This window comes from Odocoileus virginianus, chromosome 20 (assembly GCF_023699985.2).
Source record: "Odocoileus virginianus isolate 20LAN1187 ecotype Illinois chromosome 20, Ovbor_1.2, whole genome shotgun sequence".
Taxonomy (NCBI): Eukaryota; Metazoa; Chordata; class Mammalia; order Artiodactyla; family Cervidae; genus Odocoileus; species Odocoileus virginianus.
Window position 1 is genome coordinate 2,628,464 of NC_069693.1, and position 27,651 is coordinate 2,656,114.

Here is a 27,651-nt window from a genome sequence, read left to right on the forward strand (position 1 = left end):
TTAGTGTTAGTGCGCTAGTCACTCACTCATGTCTGACTCTTTGTGACCCCACAGACTGTAGCCCACCAGGCTCCTCTGTCCATGGGATTCTCCAGGCAAGAACACTGGAGTGGGTAGCCATTCCCATATTGTCTTCTAAAATGGCTTTCCACCTATTTACCCTCCCAACATATAAAACTATGTCACATCTGTAACAGTACTGCATGTTATCCACAATGTGTGTGCTGGTTTGTGCTGGTGGTGAGAACTTTAAAAATTTCCATTTATCTGATCATTAGTGCAATTAAGATTTTCCTTGACTGTTAATTTCTTCATTTAGAGTTGCTGTCATACTGTGTATCTTATCTGACTTTGTCAGACTGTGTCTCTTACTTGCGGCTTTCAACATTTTTTTAACTTTTTGTTTTGTGTTGGGGTAGAGCCGATTAACAATCTTACGATAGTTTCAGGCGGACAGCAGAGAGACTCAGCCATATATATGCATGAATCCATTCTCCCCTGAACTCCCCTCCCATCCAGGCTGCCACGTAAAGCAACAGCACTTTTTATAAGGACTATATCCTTTGTAATATATGTATAAAATATGTCATGTCTTTTCACTTTGCATAGTGTCTTATACTGTGGGAAAGTTTAAATTTTTCACATGGTCCTACCTAACACTGTCCCTCTTCATAACTTCTGGACTCTGTGTCCTGCTTACTAAAGCCTATCTGAACTCAAGGGGATAGAAACATTCTACATTCTCTTCTAAGAAATTTAATATTCTGTTTCCTATTATATCTTTATAATCTATATGGAAAGAACTTCTCTGTAAGGGGTGAAATGTGGATCTGACTTTATTTCCAGCTGGATAATTGTCAAGCACCATTTAAGTAATCTCTCTCTCCCACTGACACATGAAAAATAATTACTTTTGCAATTAACTAAATTCATGGTGATACAATCATTTTTCAGAAATTTCCTTGTGATGCTTCCCTATTTACCATACTACATTGATTTTCAGAACAAAACTGTCAGTGGAAAATTATCCTGAAAGAACTGTGACTGGAGTTGACTGAATGTACAGACATGTTTACAGTACTAGAAGTTCCATCTAGAAACACGGATCTCTATTTATTCATAACCTCTGTTCTCCTTAACAGAGGTTAGAAGTACTCCAAAATAATCCATTTCAATTTTTTTTTCTGACTCTAGAACAGCCTAATTATGATTCCTTGAAGGTTCAGCATTAATCTGTGAAACCAGGTGTCTTAAAAAAGGGTTAGACTATTCAAGTTCTCTGCTTCTTCTATTTTCAATATTAGGAATTTTTACTTTTTGCCTTTTCTAAATACAGTCTTGCATTATTCCCAGTTATTTTCTAATTCTTTTGTTCCAGTCTTATCCAGAGTTCTAGATACTTCCTAAAACATACTCTGTGTATTATATCATGTTGAATTTTCTCACCAACAAAGGAATACAGTCATATATGTGGTGGTATCAAGCTTTAAATGTGTTAATGTTTAAGCTTTAACACATGCTAATCCTCATCACTCACATTAAGTTTCAGTTTCAAAAACTGTTATGATCTCCAAGTACATATACTGTCTTCCAGAGTTCACTGCTTAAAATCAGCTTTCAAGCAGACTCTGAAGGATACTAAGCTATCACTACAGAGCATTTAGTCTGGGTCAGGCACTATGCTAAGCACTTGGTATGCATCAAGAAGTTTAAATTTTCACACCAAGGGTTTTAAGAGAGTCATATAATTACATTTACATTTGAACAGACCACTGTGGAAGTAGTGTGAAGAATGAACTTGGAGGGGACAAAAGAGGATGCAGAGAGATCAGTGTTTAGACAATTGGAATAGTCCAGGTGAGATGACTATGTTTTGGATTAGGGCAATGAGGATGGAAAGATGTGGATGAATTCCAAAAATACTCAGCAGACATATTCCCAGGACTTGGTGACACAGGGGATGGGGAAGAGCTGAGGGCCTGAGATGACTCTGTAGCATGAATTTTATGATGATGAGAAAGGTGCGCACTTTGTCTGAAGACTTCTCCGCATTCTTTACATTTGTAAGATCTCTCTCCAGTGTGGATTCTTCTATGTAGATTAAGGTGTCCAATCTGGCTGAAGGTTTTCCTACATTCCTTACACTGATATGGTTTTTCTCCAGAATGAACTCTCTGATGAACAGTAAGCGACTGTCGATGGCTAAAGGCTTTACCACACGCGCTACATTCGTAAGGTTTCTCTCCTGTATGACGTCTTTGATGACAAGTAAGTGATGATTTTGTTCTGAATGCCTTCTCACATTCAACACATGCATAGGGCTTTTGGCCTGTGTGAAGTCTCAGATGCTGGGCGCGGGATGAGCTGTCACTAAAAGCCTTCCCACATTCAGTACATTTGTAGGGTTTCTCTCCTGTGTGAACTCTCTGATGTTGGATAAGGCGGGTAGCCTGGCTGAAGGCTTTACCACATTCAGCACAATCATAAGGTTTCTCTCCAGTATGAATTTTATGGTGCTGTGCGAGGTGTGCCCTCTGGTTGAAGGCTTTCCCGCATTCCTTACATTCATAAGGTTTCTCTCCAGTGTGAATTCTCTGATGAGTAGCCAGCTGTGAACTGATGCTGAAAGCTTTTCCACACTCCTTACATTCATAGGGTTTTTCTCCAGTATGGATCCTCAGATGGCTAGCAAGGTGTATGCTCTGCCTGAAGGCTTTTCCACATTCCCTGCATTGGTAAGGCTTCTCTCCAGAATGCACTCTTTGGTGCTGGGTGAGGGAGGCATGATGGCTAAAGGCTTTCCCACAGATGTCACATTCATATGGTTTCTCTCCTGTGTGAATTCTCTGATGGACGGTCAGGGATGAGCCGTAGCTGAAAGTTTTCCCACACACATTACATTTGTAGGGTTTCTCTCCAGTATGAATTCTCCTGTGCTGAATAAGTCCTATGTGATCGCTGAAGGCCTTCCCACAGTCGATGCAGTCAAAGGGTTTCTCCCCAGTGTGATAATATCTCCAGTGACGGATAAGCGATGTGTTCTGCCTGAAAGCTTTCCCACATTCAATACACTCATAGGGTCGTTTGCCGGTGTGACACCTCCGATGTCGGGCAAAGGACGAGCCGTCACTGAAGGCCTTGCCGCACTCCTTGCATTTATACGGCTTCTCCCCGGTATGAGTCCTCTGATGCTGAGCAAGGTGGGCGGGCTGGCTGAAGGCTTTGCTACACTCCTTACATTCGTATGGTTTTTCTCCAGTATGAATTCTTTGATGTTGAATAAGATGTACATTTTGGCTGAAGGCTTTCCTACATTCCTTACATTCAAAGAGTTTCTCTCCGGTGTGTATTCTGTGGTGCTGGACAAGGTGTTGACTCTGGTTGAAGGCCTTCCCACAGTCCTTACACTCATATGGTTTCTCTCCAGTGTGAATTCTCTGATGAACAGTAAGAGATGAGCTCTGGGTGAAGGTTTTCTCACATTCATTACATTTAAAAAGTTTCTTTCCTGCACAGACTTTCTTGTGTTTTAATACCATGGGATTTTTGGAAAAGTTTTTTTTATCTGACTTGTGATTATTATAAATATTCTCTTCTATACTGTGTAGAGGAACAAATTTCTCAGGTTTGTTATATCTGTGGTCTATTTCCACAGTGAGGGTTTCTTTAGGAGTGCTTCTTTCTTGCCTGATAAATGTCTCTTGGCTTAACAACTGCCTCTCAAAAAGATCTTCACATTTCCAATTTTCTCCAAAAGTAGGACACTCAAGTTCATAGCTTGCAATTCTCTCCATTAACATATCATCACACACAAACTGCTTCAGAGGTAATTCTTGTGTCTCATGTATAGATTCCCAATCTGAAAGATTCAAAAAACCAAATGTTTCCTTTATCATGGGCTATAACAAAGGAAACATTTAACACAGAAAAGGTGATTTGAAAATAATGAACTCCACAAAGTATATTATGCACAGGCATTTCAACTGAAAAAAATATGTAAGCAGACCCCAGAGAATAAGAGCTCATAGAAGAACATGGAAACGGTGATTTAGCAAATTAAATGTAGGATAACAGAGTCCTGAAGGTGTAGGTTGCAATGGTAGTGATATTTTATGCCTGTATTAACATAACAGGCTATACATGAAATTCTCTTCCTCTGTTCTCCCCCTCTTCTAGGAGACTTGCATATACAGCCAGGCTAACTTTCTTAAAAAACAAATACTACCACATAACTCTGCCACTCAAAAATCTCTGTAGATTACCTGAAACCACAAACACCTTATGCTTTGTGACTTCTCTTGGAGTTTAGGCAAAATCCTAGAGTCATCTCTTCATAATCAGAAAATAGCATTCCCATAAGCCATTCCCATGTATTTTAATAAAGTAAATGGTCTTCATTTCTCCTAGATCCCTGAACTTAAGAGTGCATATTAAGGGTTTTTTGCATTCATCATCTTTCTTTCACCAGCCTAGGAAAACTATCACATCTTAATAGGGTTCTGCCATGTATCTTTTTGTAGAAACTAGTCTTACGGAGATATGTGGGTTGGTATCACTACTATTAATTAAATGTTTATTTACTACCACATCACTATTCTATCTCACCTGGTGAGATAGAATATAAGCTTTCTGGAAGAAATAAATGAGCCTTATATACTACTACTAAGTCACCTAACGTATATCACAGGAACTCAGGCATAAGTAAGAAATTCTTGATAAATCTATAAAGAAGAAATGTGAACAGAAGAGGTGACACTAAGAGAAAACTTGAGGGAAGAGGTGATATCAAGAAATATAATAACAAATTACTAATTAAAAAAAAAAGAAATATAATAACAAATTACTGACTGACCCAATGCTCCCTAAGAAGGTTTCTACTACATGTCAAGCATGAGGAACACTAAAGTGAAGACAGCTGTTCTAGAGAAGTACAGAAACTTATGAGGAAGACAAGGCCAACAAAGCAAGTAATTTGAGAAGAAAATATATCAAAAATGAATCCATGTGGTAAAAAAGTAAAACTAGTATAAAAGTTCAGAGATGGGAGGGATCAAATCTACCAAAGCAATTAAGAAACACTGAGGTATTAACAAGCTTTCTCCCCAGGTCATTCATGGTATCAGGAACACCCAAACTTCAATAATTCTAGAACTGGGTCCATGAGAGCTCAAGAAACCAATTCCGTGTGGTTTTTCTTCTGTAGATGGACTGAGGGGAGCAATCCTAGAAGGAGAAAAGCAGAGAGATGGCAGTGTCATCTGCTCCTCCCTCAACTCACTCTCTGTCGTGTGAAGGCTGTCTTCATTCCAGCCTCCCATGGAGGCCGTGGCTGTCCCTTGCCTTTCTGGCTTTTCTCACCATGGATGCTGAGCTATCTTAATCAGTGAATAATACTTAAAGCCATACTGTGACTCAATGTCCTACCAGATTTACAACAGGCTTCTTTATCCCCTTTCCCTCTTCCTGTATCTGTTCTTCACATGGACAGTTATTACCTCTTATCAGGAAAGTTCCTCTTTCTGTTTTCCTCTTTAAGGCAGATAGTAGCTTCCTACATAACCAAACTATAAAGCGTGTCTAAACCGAGCTTATTTCCCTTCTAATATTTGGAGGATCCTGGAAGAATAGGGCCACATCATCCCCAAATGTAAAGATCAAGCACTGTTACAGAAGTGAAGGAATTTAATAAAGGCATAATTATCATGTGTGATTCCAACATTCCCTTGCCTTTGTGAAATTCAGGTTCAGCAGGGGGAGGCAAAAAATAAGCACACACCCCCAAAACAAGTTAATTACGGGCTCTCCTGAGTATTACAAAGAAAATAAACAGTGGCTTCATAGACCATACTTGGGTTGGAATAGGGTAATGTTCATTATATGAGGTGGTTAGGAAGGTCTCCAAAGAGATTATTTTTGAGATCTGGCCTGAGCTCTGGCATAGACAGAAAGCCAAGAGAAGAACATTCTAGGCAGAGAAAACAGGAAAAACAAAAGCCTGAGTGGGAAAGAGCTTGCAACTTCAGAAAAGGCGACCTATGGGCTAGAGCAATGCTTTTCAACTGTACATCAGGCACTTGTTGAAAATGACAGTCCTAAGACACTGCCTATGATCCAGAGGGAATCAGACTTGGAACTCAGACTGCCTCTAACCTCATCTGATCTCTCACAGCTTAGAGACTCAGGATGTGGGAATACCTGTAACACATATGTAACATACCTTTATACCTTGCATCATGAAGAAAACTCTGGGCTAAAGTACAGTGAAAAAGCTAAAACATAATGGAGGATAAGGCTGGAAAATTAAGGAGGAGATGGTAGGATTTGGATTTTTCCTATTTGCAACAGGAAAGCAAAAAATGATTTAAAGTAGCAGGGTATGTTATGATCTGCATGCAGCATCTAATTTTGGAGTTAAGATGTAAAAAACTTAGAAGCTTATGTTAACTCGGTATGTCGAAAGGAAAGAGGGGATGGGAAGGAGCTGGATAAAGATTTTTGCAAAATGAGTTTTTAGAAGAGACTGAAGATTGCTGGGAGAAATAACAATCTCAGATATGCCAGTGATACCACTGTAATGGCAGAAAGCCAAAAGAAACTAAAGAGCCTCTTGATGAGGGTGAAAGAGGAGAGTGAAAAACCTGGTTTGAAACTCAACTTTCAAAAAACTATGATCATGACATCCAGTCCCATAATTTCATGGCAAACAGAAGGGGAAAAGGTGGAAACAGTGACAGATTTTATTTTCTTGGGCTCCAAAATCACTGCAGACTGTGACTGCAGCCATGAAATTAAAAGACACTTGCTCCTGGGAAGGAAAGCTATGCTAAACCTAGACAGCATGTTAAAAGACAGAGACATCACTTTGCTGATAAAGGTCCGTATAGTCCAAGCTATTGTTTTTCCAGTAGTCACGTACGGATGTGAGAGTTGGACTATAAAGAAAGCTGAGGGCGAAAGAGTTGATGCTTTTGAGCTGTGGTGTTGGAGAAGACTCTTGAGAGTTCATTGGACTGCAAGATCCAACCAGTCCATCCTAAAGGAAATCAGTCCTGAATATTCATTGGAAGGACTAATGCTGAAGCTGAAACTCCGATACTTTGGCCACCTGATGCAAAGAGCCAACTCACTGGAAAAGACCCTGATGCTGGGAAGGACTGAAGGCAAAAGGAGAAGGGGGCAGCAGAGGATGAGATGGTTGGATAACATCACCAGCTCAGTGGACATGAATGGGGCCAACTCTAGGAGGCAGTGAAGGACACGGGGACCTGGCATGCTACAGTCCAGGGGTCAGAGTCAGAAAAGACTGAGCAACTGAAAAACAACAAGCAGAAGAGAAGATGTCTGGGGAGCTCATGCTAAGAAGTCAACTTTCAGTTTTCTCCCAGGTTTGGAAGCCTTGACAAGAGTTTCTTTTTTTCTTAATTAATTTTATTGGAGGATAATTAAAATATTGTGATAGCTTTTTGCCATACATCAACATGAACTGGCCACAGGTATACATGTGTCCCCCCTTCTACCCCCTCCCACCTCCCTCCCACCCTAGCCCTCTGGGTTGTCCCAGAGCACCAGCTTTGGGTGCCCTTCTTTGAGAAGAGTTTCTAAGAAGCATAAGAAAGGAGGAAAGATCACCTGTACAATGGCTGAGTCATTGCCTAGAAAGGATTCCCCTCCGGTTCTCCCACACTCACCAGGGAATGGGCTTCTCATCTCATTCTCCATCATCGTCCAGGGCTCCTTCCCTTGCTCCAATAAGGAGATGACATATGGCTTAGAGATACAAAGTCCTGCATGCAGAGAAAGATATGAAAACGGGTCATGGTTTGGACATTTCAGCTGGTCCCTTAATTCTGATGGCATGACATGACAGTAATGAATAGTTCAAGGAGTGACAGACTATATAAAGCTTCTGGGGTAGCTTAGTGGGGCTGCCAACAGTCAATCCTATAAAAGTGGAATCATTTTCTAAGAGACTGGAGGCAGAAATTCAGCCCAGCATTTTTAGAAGATCATTGGACAGCAGTAAGTGAGGTAATATAAAGGACCCCTAGAGACAGCTGGGAGTTTGAGTTAACTGTCTGATTAAAAAACAGTCAGAGGAACATATAACAGAATCCTGAAACTCTATAATGTATTATAGTGTCCAAGAAAAAAATCTAATTACTCCCTAAAAAGTGGAAAAAGTGAATCATACTCAGAAAAAAAGGCAATTAATGGAGACCCAACCTGTGATAACACAGATGCTGGAATCAGTAGACTAGGATTTTAAAACAGCTATTATATCTATATTCAAGAATATAAAGGGAAATATACTTGTAATACTCTTGGCAGCAAAATAGAAATTATAAAAAAGAACCAAGTAAAAAGTCTAGAATTGAAAAATACAGTATCTGAAATTTAAAAATTCACTAGATAGGCTTAACAAGACATTGAAGAGGACAAAGAAAGCAGCAGTGAACTTGAAAATGAATCAACAGAAATTATCTAAGCTGACAGAGAAAAAAGATTTTTTAAAGTGAACACATCCTTAGTTACCTAAGGCACAATATCCAAGTTTCTAATATGTGTGCAACTGGAATCCCAGAAGGAGAAGAGAGAGTAGAAAAAAATTAAATAATGATCAAACATTTCTCAAATTTGGTGAAAGACATACATTTAGTCTCACAGCATTTAGTGAACCACAAGCAAGCAGGATAAAAGGGGCCTCTGGACAAGGGGGAGCTACACTAGCCGATGAGGTGGCCCTAGGGCTGAGAAGGGTGTTAGTTTCCTGAAGAACATCTAAAGCAATTTTCAGCATGTGCCTCACTAGTTCACTTTCTGCAAGTTCATAAAAATATACAATTTTAAAGCAATATTCTGAATTCATAACGATCCGGCTATATTCTTGGTGAACTGTTATGCCGGTAACAATACTGTAGGACAGAAAACAAGGGAGCACAGGAGACCAGTGAGGGTCACAGCGTGCCCCGTGCTCCCAACTGACTAACGGACACGCTCATGAAGTATCTGATACACACCAAAACCACTGACTCAGCCTGAAATGGTCACCAGTTCCTGAACACCCTCTTCATCTTCCAGATTAAATTCTCATCGACACACAGTAAATTAAAAAAAAAAGTAAAGAGTCCCTAACGGTACTTCTGAATTATGCAGAGGGGGAAAAGATCCTCACCCAGTGATACCAGGCTCTGATAGTTCTCCAGCATCATACTCCTGTATAAGCCTCTCTGAGCAGGGCTCAGCCATCCCCACTCCTCCTGGGAGAAGTCTACTGCCACATCCTTGAATGTCACCAGGTCCTGAAATAACACAAAGACCTTCTGGGTCAAGCGATGCTCATGTGCACACGTGACTTCAAGCTTAAGCATTAAGTTGGCCCTACATTATGTGAGAAATAGCCCTTAGAGGAGAAGAACCTTAAACATACAATATTAAATAGTTCTTACTGAAGCTGCTAAATTGCACTGTATACAATGGTGCCAATCCATTTCTCTTGTGTGTGCGAGTATGTGCGCTCAGCTCTGTCTGACTTTTTGCCACTCCATGGACTAGAGCCCGCTAGGCTCATCTGTGCATGGGATTTTTCAGGCCTGGGGAAATAGACAGATGGCCACAGGGCAGTAAACAAGGGCTTCGAGGAAGGATATGTATCTGTGGTTGAACCTTCAAAAACAACAAAAAAGAATATTCAAGTTGATATTATGGAAATGATACTCTATGGGATCCTAGTGTTTTAAGGAGAAGAGGCACTGAACTGACATGCCTGGAGTTGTTTTGTTGACACAATAAAAAGTATATTTAGAGTGCAGTTTTTTTTTGGGGGGGACGGGATTGCCGAGCCTCATGGCTTGTGTGATCTTAGTTTCCTAACCAGGGATCGAACCCAGTCCCAGTACTGAAAGCACAGAGTCCTAACCACTGGAATGCCAGGGAATTCCGCTAGAATGCAACTGTTTTTTAATGCTGTACCATTAAAATTAATTAGCATGTCATGCCACGCCTCAACATGAGACATCACCCAGTGCAGGACTACAACACATTCAAGTTGGGTACTAAATGTGAGTACAACAAACCAGTATGTATTTAGACAATGTCGAAATGAAACCAAAAATAGTTATTTTCAGTTTCTTAAAGACAGTGCCCAGTTATAATCAACAGCAGATTGAGAGAGTTTTCTTTTTTTTTTTTTGGTCAATTTTGAGAGGTTCGCAGGTTTTTTTTTTAATTGAGATATAGTTGACAAACAATATTATATAAGTTTCAGGTATACAATATAGAGTTCACAATTTTTAAAGGTTATACTCCATTTACAGTTATTGTAAAATATTGGCTATATTTACCTGTGTTCTATAATATATCCTTGTAGCTTATTTTACACATAATAGTTTATACCTCTCAATTTCCTAACCCTATCTTGTCTCCTCTTCCCCTCCAGTAACCACTACTTTGATTTCTGTCTCTGTGACAGTTGTGAGAAATTTTTTAAAGTGTTATGGGCATTTTCATCTTCACATTTATTCCCAGTGAAAATACTAAAACTCTTTGTAATGCTCAGTGTTGTCATTTACCACAACATCTATGGAACTAGAGGGTGTTATCTAAGTGAAATAAGTCATACAAAGACAGACAAATACTGGATGATCTCACTTAACTGCACAATTTGAAAACACAAAACAGAAACTAACTTTGGATAGACGCACAGCTAGGACTGGTAGTTGCCGATGGAGAGGGGAGACCAGCATGGAGAAGTGGAACAGAAGGAGTGATCTTGCAGCGCAGAGACCTGGTACCACCTCAACTAGGTGCGCCAAGTACAACAACAAGTCACGCAGACAGCATGAGCCCTTGATGTGTAATACATGATGAAAATGGAACTCTGATCTTCCTTCTGAAAACACGTTAGTCCAGTCTGATCAGAGAAAAACATCAAATTGGAGAGACGGTCTACAAAATACCTGAGAACCTTTCAAAACTGACAAGGTCTTCAAAAAGAAGGAAAATATGAGAAACTGTCACGTAAAAGGAGACAGAACTACTAAACATAATGTGGTACCCTGGATAGGACCGTGGAACAGAAAAAGGACAGTAAGTGAAAACTAAGGCAATGTGAACAAAGCATGGACTTAATAATAATCTGTCAATGTTGGCTCATTAAGGGCTTCCCTGGTAGCTCTGCTGGTAAAGAATCCGCCTGCAGTGCAGGAGATCCTGGCTCGATTCCCGGGTGGGGAAGTTCCCCTGGAGAAGGGACAGGCTGCCCACTGAGGATTCTTGGGCTTCCCTGGTGGCTCAGGCTGTAAAGAATCTGCCTGCAATGCGGGAGACCTGGGTTTGATCCCTGGGATGGGAAGATCCCCTGGAGGAGGGCATGGCAACCCACTCCAGTATTCTTGCCTGGAGAATCCCATGGACAGAGAAGCCTGGCAGGCTACAGTCCATGGGGTCAAAAAGAGTCAGACATGACTGAGCGACTAAGCATAGCACACATGAAACTAATTTAAGATGTTAGAAACTGGGGAAGCAGAGTGTGACGCATATGCATACTCCCTGCTATCTGCAAATTTTCTATCATAAAAAAAAAAAGTTTATCTGTAAAAAATAAGGGGAGTGCTCTCTGGGAGAGGTGGGAGCCAGGCCCTGAGATAAGACTGTTGTTGTTCAGTCGCTGTCATGTCCAACTCTGCGCCTCTATGGACTGCAGCACACAGGGCTTCCCTGTCTTCACTGCCTCCTGGAGTTCTGCTCAAACTCACAGCCATCGAGTAGATGATGCTATTAACCAACTCATTCTCTGCTGCCCCTTCTCCTTTTGCCTTCAATCTTTCCCAGCTTTGGGGTCTTTTCCAAAGACCATCAGTCAGGGGATTTTCATAAGGAAAACAGCTTTAGTAAGTCCCAAACAGTAAGACTGCCTTAGGAAGAGAAAGGAAATAACTAACCTGGGCTATGGCTTTCACTAGTTCAACTGTCATTGTCACGTTTTCCTGGCTTCTCTCTTGGAAAACAGCACTGTCCTGGGAGGGGAAGGCTGGAGAAGGAAAAGGAGAGTGCGAAGATGAGGCCTTCTCTGCACTCCCAGGATCACCAGTGTGTCTTCCCCTTCCTCCTCCCAGCCTCCTTTGGTTTCACTGCCCACATAAGGGGGGGATTACAGGCAACCAATGGTGATGAGGGGTCTAATTTTTAACTCTTTCTCTTAAGCTCGAGGTCCTAAATTTGATCTTTTCTAAAAGTTGCATTCCTGTTCTTTGGTCTTATTATGAAGAAAACTAATGAGATGTGCTAGATACTCTGCGTACATTACCTCCTCTCACTTTATTTTAAAAACTAATCCCATGAAATTGTTGTTTTCTCTATTTTGTAGGTAAAGGCGGACTCTTTCCTTCCCACATCTCCGCTTCATGCTTTGATACAGTCTACAGTTTGAAAATGTGACTCCTGAATGCCATCAGAGGACAGGGTTATCCTCCTCCTGCCAAACCTTTGCTTCCCTCCATGACAATGGATCCTTTGGCACCCAATTCTGCCCCCTTCCCTCTCATCTTTGTCCTCAACTCCTTGGTTTCCCCTCCTTTCTGTCACCCAGCACTGAGCATGTCTCCTGCTCCAATCGGGAGCTCCAGGTACCCCACCTCTTGCTTCTCAGTGGAACTCTTGGGACTGAAAGCAGGGAATTCTACCCCAGGATTCTTATCCTGGCAATACACAATTCCATAAATCAACATGCACAAGGCGGCCAAAGTTATCAACCTTCCAAGCAGTCTCCCCCCAAACACCACAGTCACACAGGCGCTGTTACAACCACACAGGGTGATACACAGACACTGACAGAAAGTCTCACATAACCCTGATCACACGAAGGACAGAGTCACAAGCATCCAGTGGAAGGCACATTATTGCAGTCACACCACCGCCTCAGAGAGGTCATGTACACGCACACATGGCGGTCACAAACATCACAAACACAACCCCAGTCTCAATCTCTCACACACCCACGGCTCACTGTCCCTTCACAGAGGCTGCATTTGCAAACCTCGGGTGGCGAACCATGGTTCAGTCTCTCTCCTACTCACTTTGGTCTCACACATTGGTTTTCCTCTCTCTCTCACACAGTCTCAAAGGTCTCTGTTTCTGAGACAGGTGGATTTCTCGCGCACATACACAAACACTGCAGTTGCTACCTCGAACACGCGCACACACAATACACACTGGTCTCCCTCACACGCGAACACACAGGCACTGTCACACAATCTCACGCGCCGGACACACGTACTGCAGTCTCGCATGCACGCACACACACACACACACACCACGCACGCTCTCAGACACACACACACACACACACACACACACACCCACGATCTGTCTCAGCCTCACACACACACACACAATCTCACGCACCGGACACACATACTGCAGCCTCGCACGCTCTCAGCCTCACACACACACACACACCACCCCCCACGATCTCTCAGCCTCTCCCGGCACTGTCACACACACACACACACGCGCGTGCTCTCAGTCTCTCTCACACACACACACACTCACACGCTCTCACACACACACACCCTCTCCCCCCCCCCCCACGATCTCTCAGCCTCTCCCGGGGCACGCTCTCAGTCACACACACACACACGCTCTCAGTCACACACACACGCTCTCAGTCACACACACACACACACCACCCCCCACGATCTCACTCACTCACACACACTCACACACACACACGCTCTCAGTCACACACACATACACTCACTCACACACACACACAAACACACACACCGCCCCCCACAATCTCTCAGCCTCACACACACACACACACACACACACCCCACCCCCCACGATCACTCAGCCTCTCCCGGCACTGTCACACACACACACACACGCGCGCATGCTCTCAGTCTCTCTCTCTCACACACACACACACACGCTCTCACACTCACACACCCTCCCCCCCCCACGATCTCTCAGCCTCTCCCGGGGCACGCTCTCAGTCACACACACACACGCTCTCACACACACACACCCTCCCCCCCCACGATCTCTCAGCTTCTCCCGGGGCACGCTCTCAGTCACACACACACACACACGCTCTCAGTCACACACACACACGCTCTCAGTCACACAGACACACACACACACACCACCCCCCACAATCTCACTCACACACACACACACACACGCTCTCAGTCACACACACACACACACACACACACACACACACACACACCACCCCCCACGATCTCTCAGCCTCTCTCGGGGCACGCTCTCAGTCACACACACACACACAGACACACACACACACCACCCCCCACGATCTCACTCACTCACACACACACCACCCCCCACGATCTCACTCACTCACACACACACACACACTCGCTCTCAGTCACACACACACTCTCACACACACACACACACACCACCCCCCACGATCTCACTCACACACACACACACACCACCCCCCACGATCTCACTCACTCACACACACACACGCTCTCAGTCACACACACACACTCTCACACACACACACACACACACCCCCCACGATCTCTCAGCCTCTCCCGGCACTGTCACACACACACACACACACACACGCGCGCGCGCTCTCAGTCTCACACACACACACACACACACACCCTCCCCCCCCACGATCTCTCAGCTTCTCCCGGGGCACGCTCTCAGTCACACACACACACACGCTCTCAGTCACACACACACACACGCTCTCAATCACACACACAGACACACACACACACAACGCCCCCCACGATCTCTCAGCCTCACACACACACACACCGCCCCCCATGATCTCTCAGCCTCTCCCGGGGCACGCTCTCAATCACACACACACACGCTCTCAGACACACACACCACCCCCCACGATCTCACTCACTCACACACACACACACACACGCTCTCAGTCACACACACACGCTCAGTCACACACACACACTCTCTCACACACACACACCACCCCCAAGATGTCACTCACACACTCACACACACACACGCTCTCAGTCACACACACACGCTCAGTCACACACACACACTCTCTCACACACACACACCACCCCCCACGATGTCACTCACTCACTCACACACACACACGCTCTCAGTCACACACACACACACTCTCACACACACACACACCACCCCCCACGTTCTCACTCACACACACACACGCTCTCAGTCACACACACACACTCACACACGCACACACACACCGCCCCCCACGATCTCTCAGCCTCACACACACACACACCACCCCCCACGATCTCACTCACACACACACACACACACCACCCCCCACGATCTCACTCACACACACACACGCTCTCAGTCACACACACTCACTCTCACACACACACACAACGCCCCCCACGATCTCTCAGCCTCACACACACACACACTGCCCCCCACGATCTCACTCACTCACACACACACACTCATTCACTCACTCACACACACACACACGCTCTCAGTCACACACACACACTCACTCTCACACACACACCGCCCCCCACGATCTCTCAGCCTCACACACACACACACACCACCCCCCACGATCACTCAGCCTCTCCCGGCACTGTCACACACACACACACACACACACGCGCACGCTCTCAGTCTCTCACACACACACACACACACACACACGCTCTCACACACACATACCCTCCCCCCCCACGATCTCTCAGCTTCTCCCGGGGCACGCTCTCAGTCACACATACACACACACGCTCTCAGTCACACACACACACACGCTCTCAGTCACACACACAGACACACACACACCACCCCCCACGATCTCACTCAGTCACACACACACACACACACACACACACACACACACACACACCGCCCCCCACGATCTCTCAGCCTCTCCCGGGGCACGCTCAGTCACACACACACACACGCTCTCAGTCACACACACACACACACACACACACACACCACCCCCCACGATCTCACTCACTCACACACACACACATGCTGTCACACACACACACACACACACACACCACCCCCCACGATCTCTCAGCCTCTCCCGGGGCACGCTCTCAGTCACACACACACACACATGCTCTCAGTCACACACACAGACACACAGACACACACACACCACCACCCACGATCTCACTCACTCACACACACACACGCTCTCAGTCACACACACTCACTCTCACACACACACACCGCCCCCCACGATCTCTCAGCCTCACACACACACACACACACACCACCCCCCACGATCTCACTCACTCACACACACACACACGCTCTCAGTCACACACACACACTCACACACACACACGCTCTCAGTCACACACACACACACACACACACACGCTCTCAGTCACACACACACACTCACTCTCACACACACACACACACCCCACGATCTCTCAGCCTCTCCTGGCACTGTCACACACACACACACACACACACACACACACAGACACGCTCTCAGTCTCTCACACACACACACAGACACTCACACTCATACACACACACACACACGCTCTCACACACACACACCCTCCCCCCCCACGATCTCTCAGCTTCTCCCGGGGCACGCTCTCAGTCACACACACACACACACCCACACACACACCGCCCCCCACGATCTCTCAGCCTCACACACACACACACACACACACACACCCCACGATCTCTCAGCCTCTCCCGGCACTGTCTCACACACACACACACACACACACACACACACCACACACACTCAGCCTCACCCGGCACTGTCTCACACACACACACACACACACACACACCCCACGATCTCTCAGCCTCTCCCAGCACTGTCACACACACACACACACACACACACACACACACACACACACACCGCCCCCCACGATCTCTCAGCCTCTCCCAGCACTGTCACACACACACACACACACACACACACACACACACACCGCCCCCCACGATCTCTCAGCCTCTCCCGGGGCACGCTCTCAGTCACACACACACGCGCTCTCAGTCTCTCACATACACACGCTCTCAGTCACACACACACCCGCTCTCAGTCTCACACACTCACACACACACACACACACCACCCGCCTGTCACACACACTCACACACGCACACCCCCCACGATCTCTCAGCCTCTCCCGGGGCCCCACGCGCTGGCTGACCTCACACACCCGTCTCGAACACTCACACCAGCACCCCCCGGTCGCACGCTCTGGACGTTCACAGCCCAGTCCTGCCTCTCGCACCCACACACCCCGATCCAGCCGCTCCAAACGCGGATCCCGGTCCGAGCCGCAGCCTCGGCGCACCCGCACGGGCCTCTGGGAAATGTAGTCCGCCCGGCAGCGACGGCGCAACGGCGCCCAGGCCGGGGCTCCACGGCCGGGCTCAGAGCCGCCCGCCTCGGCGGCCCTGCCTGGCCCTCGGGCTCAGACACTCGACCACCCTGACCAACCCACGAGCCTCCCCGCGGAAGCCAGCCGCCCTCACCCGAAGGACTTCGGCAGCTGACGCCCGGGAGACCAGTGCCCAGGCGCCGAACCTCCCCAGGTGGGCGAGCAGTCAGGAGCAAGGGGCGGAGATAGGGCGTGGCTTAGTCGAGGGGGCGTGCTCTTAGGCTGTTCAGGAGAGGCGGAACCTTAGCGTCCGAAGGGGAGGGCCTGCGCACGTACGTAACAGCGCCTGAGGGGCGGGGCCCAGGATACCAGAGGCGGGACTACGCTCGAGGGGCGGGGCCCGAGGGTTCAGGGGCGTGGCGCGGCTGGGAGCGAGTGTAGCAGGCGCATAGAATGCGAACTCCCCCTCCCTTCTCCTGGAAACCAGAAGCGTCCGTAGTTACGGGAACGGACAGTCCTCTGTGAGCTCTGGTGTGCACCTGTGATGTCCCGCTGTCTGTGTCCGAATGACCGCGGTGTCGTTCTAGTGCGGTCCTCTGAGCCTGCTCGTGGGAGCGTGATTTTCTTCCTGTGTTAAGTTTTGGGACCGTAAGATCAGCGAGGGAACCCCTGCTGGGCTCTATCACTTGTTATTACACCAAGTTAGTACATTTCTCACTTGCAGAATGGAAATGTCGTTATTATCACTCTTCAGAAAGTATTTTCTTTGGAACCTGCACTGGTGTTGAACCCCATTCTGCCCCTGATCAGAGTGGAAATGGCCTGTGGTATGAGATATTAAGAAAATAGTAGAATTAGGTAGCTGACTTGGAAATTGAAGCAAATAAGGAAAAACCTAAAGGAAATCAATTCTCAATATTCATTAGAAGGACTGATGTTGAAGCTCCAATACTGTGGTCACTTGATGCAAAGAGCCAACTCATTAGAAAGGGCCCTGATGCTGGGAAAGATTGACAGCAGGAGGAGAAGGGGATGACAGCGGACCAGATGGTTGGATGTCATCACTGACTCAGTGGACATGAGTTTGAGCAAGCTCCTGGAGATGGTGAAGGACAGAGAAGCCTGGCGTGCTGCAGTCCATTGGGTCACAAAGAGTTGGACGTGACTAAGCAACTGAACAACAACAAAGGAAAAGCCATTCAGGGGGATACAGCAGAGAAAAAACCCACAAAACTCCCCACCCTCTAAGATCTTACTTTCAAGTGAATGGAAACAAGAGAATGAGTAAAACAGTGTACTGAATGGTGAGAAAGGCTGTGGAGAAATAGAAAACAGGGAAGAATAGAGAGTAGAGAAAATGAGAATATTTACTGTTGAAAAATGAATAGTCAGGGCACTGAAGTCTTTAATCTTCATGCTGCTTTTCATCCTGAATTTCAACATTGGCTCATTTAGGAGTAATTCTTTACATGGACTCTACTGTTATATTCTCAGTGGTAAAGAATCTGCCTGCCTAAGGAGACGGTGGTTTGATCCCTGGGTTGGGAAGATCCCCTGAAGGAGGAAATGGCAACCCACTCCAGTATTCTTGCCTGGGAAATCCCACGGGAGGAAGCTGGCGGGCTACAGTCCAAGGGGTTGAAAAAGAATCGGACATGACTTGAGACTAAACAACAATGAGTATGTATTTTTCTTCTCTACACTGGTGCATGCATTTTATAAATGCTTTTATATATGCACTGAAAAGAAAAAAGTGAGGAAAAAAATCCTGTGTGCTCAGTTTAGGAATATCCCCTAACATCTATTAATATGATACCCCTTATATCTGTCCTAGTGCTGTTCCTTTGTGTCAGTCTCTTGATTCTTGTTCAAAGGTGATAGGTGCAGTGATGAGATCACTAAAATACAGCAGCTGTAGGAGGAAGTGTGGGAGAAAATTCAGAAAAGACCGCTGGTTGGGTAATTCGAAGCTAAACCTGTGACCAAATCTGGGCACCATTTTTCAGATGTAAAGTATTAGGTCATGGCTGTTTGTTTTTTCACACTTTGCAACATCCAAGCCCCTCCCCCCACCCCTTGCTAACGCTGTGATCTTGGTGGCACATGTGTCTCTCCCATCAGGACAGAAGCTGAAGCCAAGAGGTGATCTCTTGGCCTCATCTTTGGCTGTCAGGACACCTGCACTGTAAACTTGGTTTCAGGGCATTAAATGTGCGGGCACCCAGACTCAGGGCCAGTAAAGTCACTTGTGCAGTGCTGCTGTTTATTAGTGATGGCAGCAGAGCTGGATGCAGGTAGGAGGCTAGAGTTCTCCAGATTGCAGGACAATGGTTTCATGTTCTGCTTTTAACTTGCTTTGCTTCCTCCCTGTCTTCAGTTATTCCATCCAAAGAGCACGTTAACAAATCGTTTTCATTGGAGCACAGGTGATTCACAATATTGTGTTGGTGTCAGGTGTGCAGCAAGGTGAGTCGGTTATGCATACACAAATATCTGCTCTTTTTCAGATTCATTTCCCATTGTTGTTGTTCAGTCACTAAGTTGTGCTCCATTTTTTGAGACCCCATGGAGTGCAGCACACCAGGCTGCTCTGTCCTTCACTGTCTCTGGGAGTTTGCTCAAATTCACGTCCCTATTTGCTCAAATAGTCAGTGATACTGTCCAACCCTCTCATCCTTTGCTGCCCCCTTCTCCTCCTGCCCTCAATCTTTCCAGGTATCAGGGTCTTTCCCAACGCATCAGCTTTTTGCATCAGGTGGCCGAAGTACTGGAGCTTCAGCATCAGTCCTTCCAGTGAATATCTGAGGTTGATTTCCTGTAGGATTGACTGGTTTGATCTCCTTGCAGTCCTCTCAAGAGTCTTTTCCAACACCAGAATTAGAAAGCATCAGTTCGTCAATGCTCAGGCTTCCCGGTGGTTCAGACAGTAAAGAATCTGTGTGCAATGCAGGAAACCCAGGTTTGATCCCTGGGTTGGGAAGATCCCCTGGAGAAGGGAATAGCTACCCAATCCAGTATTCTTGCCTGGGGAAGACTATAGATCGAGGACAGAATTCCATGGGCAGCTTTCTTTATGGTCCAAGTCTCACATCTGTACACAACTACTGGAAAAACCATAGCTGTATTTCCTTTGTAGATATTACAAAACATTGAGTCTAGTTCCCTGTGCTATACAGTAGGTCCTGGTTCATTATCTATTTTTCAGTGAGCTCCTGAGACCTTGAGAATAAGCTGCTTTTCTAAGAGTCAGAGTCAACTGAGGCTGCTCATTTTCAAGATCTTGACTGATGGTTAGGTAACCGGAATAATAGCATTTTCGAGTCTGGTTGGCTTTGGCCAGTACTCTCCCATATGAATTTGCTGATGCCGACTAAGGTGCGACCTGCACCTGAAGGCCTTCCCACACTCGTGGCAACTGTAGGGCTTTTCCCCGGTGTGAATCCTCTTATGCTGACAGAGCGAGGAGGATGTGCTGAAGGCCTTCCCACACGCACCACATCTGAAGGGCTTCACTCCACTGTGAGTCCTGTCGTGCGTCACCAGTGAGGAGTGATTGTTGAAGGTCTTCCCGCACACCCGACACTCATAGGGTCTCTCTCCTGTGTGACTCCGCCTGTGGACAGTGAAATGGGACCTGCAGGTGAAGGCCCGGCCGCATTCCTGACATGTGTAGGGCTTCTCACCAGTGTGCGTCCTCTGGTGCTGAGTGAGCTGCACGAGGCGGCAGAAGGCCTTCGGGCAGTCCTCACACTGATAGGGCTTCTCTCCGGTGTGCGTCCTCTGGTGCTCCGTCAGGGAGGACAGCCGGATGAAGGACTTGGTGCACTTGCTGCATCTGTAGGGCTTGTCTTCAGAGTGGATCTTCTGGTGTCTGAGGAGCTGGGCGCTCTGGGTGAAGGCTCTGCCACAGGCCTTGCACTTGAAGGGTTTTTCTCCGCTGTGGATTCTCTGGTGGTCCGCGAGGGCGGAGGGGCGGCTGAAGGCCTTCCCACACTCGCTGCAGCCGTGGAACTTCTCTCCGGTGTGGACGATCTGGTGCTGGGTGAGGTGTGTCACCTGGCTGAAGGCCCGTGTGCACTGCCTGCAGGCGTAGGGCTTCTCACCGGTGTGGGTGCGCTGGTGTTGGGCGAGGTGGGCCTTCTGGTTGAAGGCTTTGCCGCATTTGCTGCACTGATAGGGTCTCTCTCCTGTGTGGATCCTCTGGTGCTGGATGAGAGTTGATCGACGACGGAAGGATTTCCCACACTCGAAGCACTGGTAGCATTTCTCTTCCTCCTTCATCTTCTGATGGATGATGAGGTATGCCCTGGTGCTGGAGGCTTTTTCATATTCTCCACCCGTGCTGCTTGTTTTTTTCATCACTCTTTCATAATGGTATGTTTCTCCTTTTATTCTCTTCCTTAAAGACAATTCCTCGCTTTTCTGTGTTGATTCACTCTCTGAAAAATGAACATATAAACACATTAATATAAATAAATGTACGTATCCCCACTGCTGAGAATCTATCCTTAGAAAAAGGTTCTAGTATTTAAGGATATATGTACAAGGACATTTATTGTCATACTCTACTAACAGAAAAAGCTAGAAACAAATACCCATTTATTCTTATTTTTAATTAAAACAATTTTTTTACTGTGGAAAAATACACAAAACATAAAATTTACCATTTCAACCAGTTTTAAGGATGCAATTCAGTGGCATTAAATACATTCCAATGTTGTGCAACCATCAGCACCATATATTATCCTTATTTTTAATTTGAAATGCATTTTAAGTTTTAAATTAAAAAAATTGAAGTATAGTTGATTAACAAATATCCATTGAAATAAATTATTTAATATCTCATGAGTGAATTAGTGCCCTTCGAAAAGGGACCCCTTCCACCACATGAAGGCACAGTGAGAAGACGGTCATCTGTGAACCAGGAACTGGCCCTGCCAGATACTGAATCTGCAGGCATCTTCATCTCCAGAACTGTGAGACATGAAGATCTGTTGATTAAGCCACTTGGTCTGTGGTGTTTCTGTTACAGCAGCTCAGACAGACAAAGACACACATCAAGGGCTCACATGGCCCAGACTGCCCACAAGGTGGGGTACCATCCACCCCACCAGTTCTCAGCTGGGGCATTTCCAGTGGCAATCCATGAGATGCAAGAGGTGCACCCAGGACTTGGCTTGAAAAGGTCTAGACGCTACAGGTGAGCTGCACACACACGTGGCCAGATCCCGCACCATCCCCCACAGGTGTGTGTGTCTCTGGCCACTCTGCTGTGTGTGCAGTGACCACTGTTTCAAATATTCCAGCTTGGTTCCTACTTTGCCAAGGTGTCCAAGAACATCTCTTTTTAAAAGTGGAGCATAGTTGATTTACAATATTGTGTTAGTTTCAGGTGTATAGCAAAGTGACTAGAGTATACATACATATGTATACGTCTATATTCTTTGTAAGTTTCCTTTTATATCCATTATAGGTTATTATAAGATATTGAATACATATAGTTCCCCATGCTATGCAGTAAATCTTTGTTGCTTATTTTATACAGTCATTTGTATCTGATTTCCATACTCATTTATCCCTGCCCCCACCTTCCCCTTTGGTAACCATATGTTTGTTTATGTCTGTCAGTCCATTTCTGTTTTGTAAATAAGTTCTTTGTATCATTTTTTTGTAGATTCCACATATAAGAGATATCATATGTCTTTCTTTGTCTGATTTATTTCACTTAGTATGATACTCTCAACCATCCATGTTGCTGTAAATGGCATTGTTTCATTCTTTTTAGGTCTGAGTGATATTCTGCTATATATGTGTACCACATCTTCTTTATCCATTCATCTGTCCATGGACATTAGGGCTGTTTCTATGTCTTCAACATTTTAAATAATGCTGCAGTGAACACTGAGTTGCATGTGTCTTTTCAAATTAGAAATCTCTTCAGCTATATGCCCAAGAGTAGGATCACTGGATGATACAGCAACTTTATTTCTAGTTTTTTAAGGAATTTTTATACTGTTCTCCATAGTGGCTGTATCAGTTTACATTCCCACCAACAGTGTAGGAGGGTTCCCTTTTCTCCACATGCTCTCCAGCATGTTATTTATAGGCTTTTTGATGATGGTCATTCTAACTGGTGTGAAGTAATATGTCATTGAAGTTTTGATTTACATTTCTCTAATAATTAGCAATGTTGAGCAGCTTTTCATGTGCCTGTTCTAAGAACATCTCTTATTTCCTCTTGTTAAATAGTAAATTCCGTGATGGGTTCTAGTCTGTAACAAAATTCCCTTTCATGGCCAGAACTAGAGATTGAATATGTTTGTTAATGGAACAGTTCTTGGATGGATATATTTATTCAATTTATCAGAAGTGAGAGTGAGAATTTTTTGGATACGTAAAGAAAACAGAAGTTTTGAGATATCTTTCTGAGGAAAGTCTTATGAAATGAATGAAGGATAAAGTGGTAAAAAACAATCCAGAGAGTAAAGGTTTAGGACAGCTGATCACAAACTTACATTTGGAGGTAATTGTTTAAAAAGGTGGCTGAGTAGAATAGTGAATGAGGATGAGAGTTGGATCCACTGGGGACCTCAGACCAGAGGCCCGCTGAAGGAAGATGCCCAAACACCTTAAAACTGTGGTCATCTCAGAAGGCAGCTGGCTTTCTGCACGTACATCCTTCCCTCAACTTGGTCCCAGACTCACCTGCCCCTGGAGCTTCTGCATCCTCCTCCCTCATCACCCAGGGCTGTGGGCCTCGCTCCAACAGGAAGGCTATGTTGGGCTCAGCAACAGATACGCCTTTGGAAAGAGAAAGTAATGGCAGTTGGTCATGCCGTTATTACCCAAGAATTCAGCCTCTACCACAGGAATCAGGATCAAAGCCCTTATAAGAATGGCCAAGGGGAAAAAAAAATGGCCAGACAAAATTTGAAGGTTTTTGGAAGGACAGTAAAGAGAAAGTTGTCCATTTCTAACTATGCTCTTTATGGGACATAGAGCAAAAAGTAAAGGCCACTGTCGGTCCCCAGAGATTTCCAATAGGAGGAGGAAGACAAAGCAGAAGGCAGATGTGAACTAAGGGCTGGGTGCACTCACCCAACCAGACCAGGTTCTGGTAAGTCTCTGACATCACAGCTGTGTACAGTTCTCTCTGAGCAGGGTCCAGGAATCCCCACTCTTCTTGGGAGAAGTCGATGGCCACATCTCGGAATGTCAGTGATCGCTGAAAGGGCAAACACTTTCTTACCCACAAAGCCCGAGGGAAAAGGGTCTTGGCTGAAAAATACCAGGTGCTGCATAAGCACTGTGTGTGTACTGCAGGATCCAGCGTTTTTGTTTTTCTTTTTTTGCCAAATACAGATACATATTATAGATAGTGAAGATCAACTCTTTGGGTAAGAAAAATTATCCTATATTATCAACCAAATTGTTAAAACTGGTCGTGGACCCTGTTTGAGGAAAGCATTCCAGGAACTTGTTTGGAAAACAAGGATTTCTGAGGAAAGCATGAACCATTGCACCTCTACACTGAGTCTGTAGCCTGTGGTTCTAATCAACAGATCCTGACCTCAAGCTGCAACAGCTAACTGGATCTCCAGTCTCTAGCCAGCTGTGCTCATGTCAGACAGGCCACCACATCCTCAGTGGTAGAAGACAATTCTTTAATCTGCTGTTTCTCCTGCTAAATAGGGATTTTGTACAAGTTGGTGGTGTTTGTGCACTGACAAACACTCCTGAGTTTGTCTGAAGTCTGAAGACAAGGGAAGACTGTCAGCAACCCAGGACCTCAGTTCAGTCCTGAATGGGTTTTTCCTCCAACTGTAGCCCAAAGCTTTACATATGTCTTCCTGTCCCTATAGAGTTTACTAAATGTGTAAATGTACATAGATGGAATTTTACCTCCTTCTAGATTCTCTAATTATTTAATATATTCTATAATGTCTAATACATCACATCCTTAAAGCCAATTGTCCATTTTTTTCCATTTGTCCATTTATCTTAACATTTTTTTAAAAATCTGAATACAGGGTCAGCATATACTTATGCTCAGTATTTAATGGTGAAATTTAAATGTAAGTACAATGAAATGTGAAAACTGTATACTTAAGTTAAAAAAACTGGATTATAGAGTTCTCTTTTGATAAGTACATTTCATAATTTACTACAATCCTGGAAAACATATTTGTTTAAACGTGTGTTTATGTGAAATGGAAACTGTTCTGCAACTAGGAAGGAAAAAAATCTCACTTCTTTAAAAATCTGTCCTAGGATGTGGGATTAAAGCTCAGGGCACTTGATAAATGCAGTATTTATGACGATTTCTGTTTTACTAGATGACTTTATTCTTTAAGGTTAGGGTTAATCTTTATTCTTTAGGGTCTCATTGCAAGAAAAAACAAAAACCAAAAAACCATAACTCACCTGTGATGTGCCTTCCAGAGGTCCAGTGGCCATGCTTCCCTTCATGAGGCCTCTCAAAGAACAGAGTCCTGTGAATGTGGAGCTGAGGAGATGGAAGGAAGTATCAAAAAAAAAAAAAAAAAGCAACAAATTTGTGTTATTCTCTCTTATCTACCCCCTGTAAAACATCAAAACAGAGCAGTGCCCAATCACAACACCTTTTTTTGAGATTTACTGGTTCTCCAAGTTGTGAGAGAGCCTAGTGCGATGTCTCCACATCTGTTCCTCAAAATGGTCATTGAAGAAAATGACTGTAACCACAGTTACTGTGCTGAGGGCTTCACATGTATTTCCCTCACACTCCCTCATGGCTGAGGCAGCCATTCCTGTCTAAATGTCTGTCCCTGGAAGTGCATGAGTGGGAAAACGGGTCAAATTAGAAAAAGTCCAATAGATGACTTCACAGTATCTTGATTTCCTGTAATGAAAGTATACTTGATTTACAACACTGTGTTAATTTCAAGTGTATAACACTGATTCAGTTTTAGTTTTATATAGTCGTTTTCTTTAGATTTCCCCCCTTACTGTTGTTTAGTTGCTATAAAAATTTAAACGAATAGTTACACAGCCTTTCGAGCGCTCAGAAGAGTCCTCAACAAACACCCACAGAAACCATGAGCCAAATCCCATAATCACACGGAGAAACAACCGTGCAGGGGGACAGGACGCCAGACAAACCAGTGCGGACACCCCAGGTACACACATCCCCAGGCACACACGTCCCCAGGCACACATGTCCCCGGGCACACACGCCCCCAGGGACACACACGTCCCAGGGACACACGTGCCCGGGCACACACGTCCCCGGGCACACACGTCTCAGGGACACACGTCCCCGGGCACACACGTCCCCAGGGGGACACGTCCCCGGGCGCACACGTCCCCAGGGACACACGTCCCCAGGGACTCACGTCCCCGGGCGCACACGTCCCCGGGCACTCACGCCCCCAGGGACACACACGTCCCCAGGCACAAACGTCCCCAGGCACACACGTCCCCAAGCACGTCCCCAGGTACACACGTCCCCAGGGACCACCCCCCCCTCACAAAGCCCCTCCCACTCGCTCTCCAAGGACGCCTTACCAACTCACCCACAGCGCTTCCGCCCCTCCAGAAATCGGCCGCGACCCTACGCGCCTGCGCAGCCTCCGCTCATCCGGCCCCCTCGGGCACGAAACCAGGCCCCCACGGGCGACCGCGCAGCGGCGTGTCCGTTACTCTGGGTTACCTGGCCCCGCCTCCATGGGCGTCAGTACGCGTGCGCGCTCCGTTCCCAAAGCGCCTCCCATTCCCATCCGTGGGTCAAGCCTTGGGAAGAGGGCACCCCCCTGCCAGATAAAAGCAGTGCGGCTCGTTGACAAACCCAGACACTCCCAGTCCTGCACTCGGCCGTCGCTACCTAAATCCTACCCGCTAGCGGGCCAGGATCCCACTGCATTCTGGTCTCCCGGACCACGTCGGTGAGACCGCGCATGCGCACACTGGGGCTGCGCGAACTCCCAGGAGCCCCCGCAGCGCGCGGGCGTTGTTTTGAGGCGGGCACTTCCGGTAGGGCCGGCACGTGGGGAACCTGGTTCGCGTTCGTGGATGTTTCTGAGTTCTCGGGACGTTTTCTCTTGCCGCACGGGCTAGTGGTGCGTTCTCAGGTTAGGGTTCCGTGTTGGCAGGAGGGGAGGCGGCCGCTGTTTGCAACTGCTCGGGGGGGGGGGGGGGGGCAGGGGGTGGCCCGGGCACTGGGCGCTGTGCTGGCCGGGCGTCTGGGTCTTTGGGTTCGGCTGCCGCCCGAATGGGCGAGTAGAGTGTAGTGCGGGCGTTATCAATATATTGGTGTTTATGAAAGAAACTCGCGTGTGTG

The 27,651-nt window shown here is 46.0% G+C and overlaps 2 protein-coding genes and 1 long non-coding RNA gene across 8 annotated transcripts in view; 2 read left to right on the plus strand and 1 right to left on the minus strand.

The window, feature by feature from the left end:
- Positions 1–12,287, plus strand: part of SMIM17 (small integral membrane protein 17) — a 36,298-nt gene extending 24,011 nt beyond the window's left edge. The window contains exons 4-5 of the transcript XR_011482334.1: positions 2,165–2,268; positions 10,436–12,287. The gene's annotated coding sequence lies outside the window, so the exon portion shown is untranslated. The remainder of the gene's footprint in view (positions 1–2,164; positions 2,269–10,435) is intronic.
- LOC110146508 (zinc finger protein 471-like) lies at positions 1,730–27,308 on the minus strand. Of its 6 annotated transcripts, XM_020907408.2 has the most exons (6): positions 26,888–27,308; positions 25,758–25,839; positions 24,432–24,558; positions 24,039–24,134; positions 20,722–21,772; positions 1,730–3,297 (listed from the first exon to the last, which is right to left on the minus strand). In XM_020907408.2, exons 2-6 carry the CDS (start codon positions 25,800–25,802, stop codon positions 1,836–1,838), a joined length of 2,781 nt encoding a protein of 926 aa, XP_020763067.2. In that variant the 5' UTR covers positions 25,803–25,839; positions 26,888–27,308; the 3' UTR covers positions 1,730–1,835. The 6 variants fall into 6 exon arrangements, with proteins under 6 accessions (XP_020763067.2, XP_020763060.2, XP_020763057.2 ...); XM_020907401.2 differs by lacking the exons at positions 20,722–21,772; positions 24,039–24,134; positions 24,432–24,558; positions 25,758–25,839; positions 26,888–27,308 and adding exons at positions 7,689–7,784; positions 9,173–9,299; positions 17,488–17,635 and having other exon boundaries at positions 1,730–3,859; XM_020907398.2 differs by lacking the exons at positions 20,722–21,772; positions 24,039–24,134; positions 24,432–24,558; positions 25,758–25,839; positions 26,888–27,308 and adding exons at positions 7,689–7,784; positions 9,173–9,299; positions 11,940–12,022 and having other exon boundaries at positions 1,730–3,859.
- On the plus strand, positions 16,772–19,154 carry LOC139030000 (uncharacterized). The gene is made up of 2 exons (XR_011482340.1): positions 16,772–17,547; positions 18,828–19,154. It is a non-coding gene; the product is annotated as an uncharacterized lncRNA (long non-coding RNA).
- Positions 27,309–27,651: the final 343 nt, after the last annotated feature.

Bases quoted from the DNA above. Each gene is read 5' to 3' on its own strand.
- LOC110146508 (XM_020907408.2), bottom strand. From the start codon at position 25,802: ATGAAGGGAAGCATGGCCACTGGACCTCTGGAAGGCACATCACAG. The intron at 24,559-25,757 runs GTGAGTTATGGT...TTGCCCTTTCAG, and splicing joins CTCTGGAAGGCACATCACAG to CGATCACTGACATTCCGAGA. The intron at 21,773-24,038 runs GTGAGTCTGGGA...TTCATTTTTCAG, and splicing joins TGCAGAAGCTCCAGGGGCAG to AGAGTGAATCAACACAGAAA.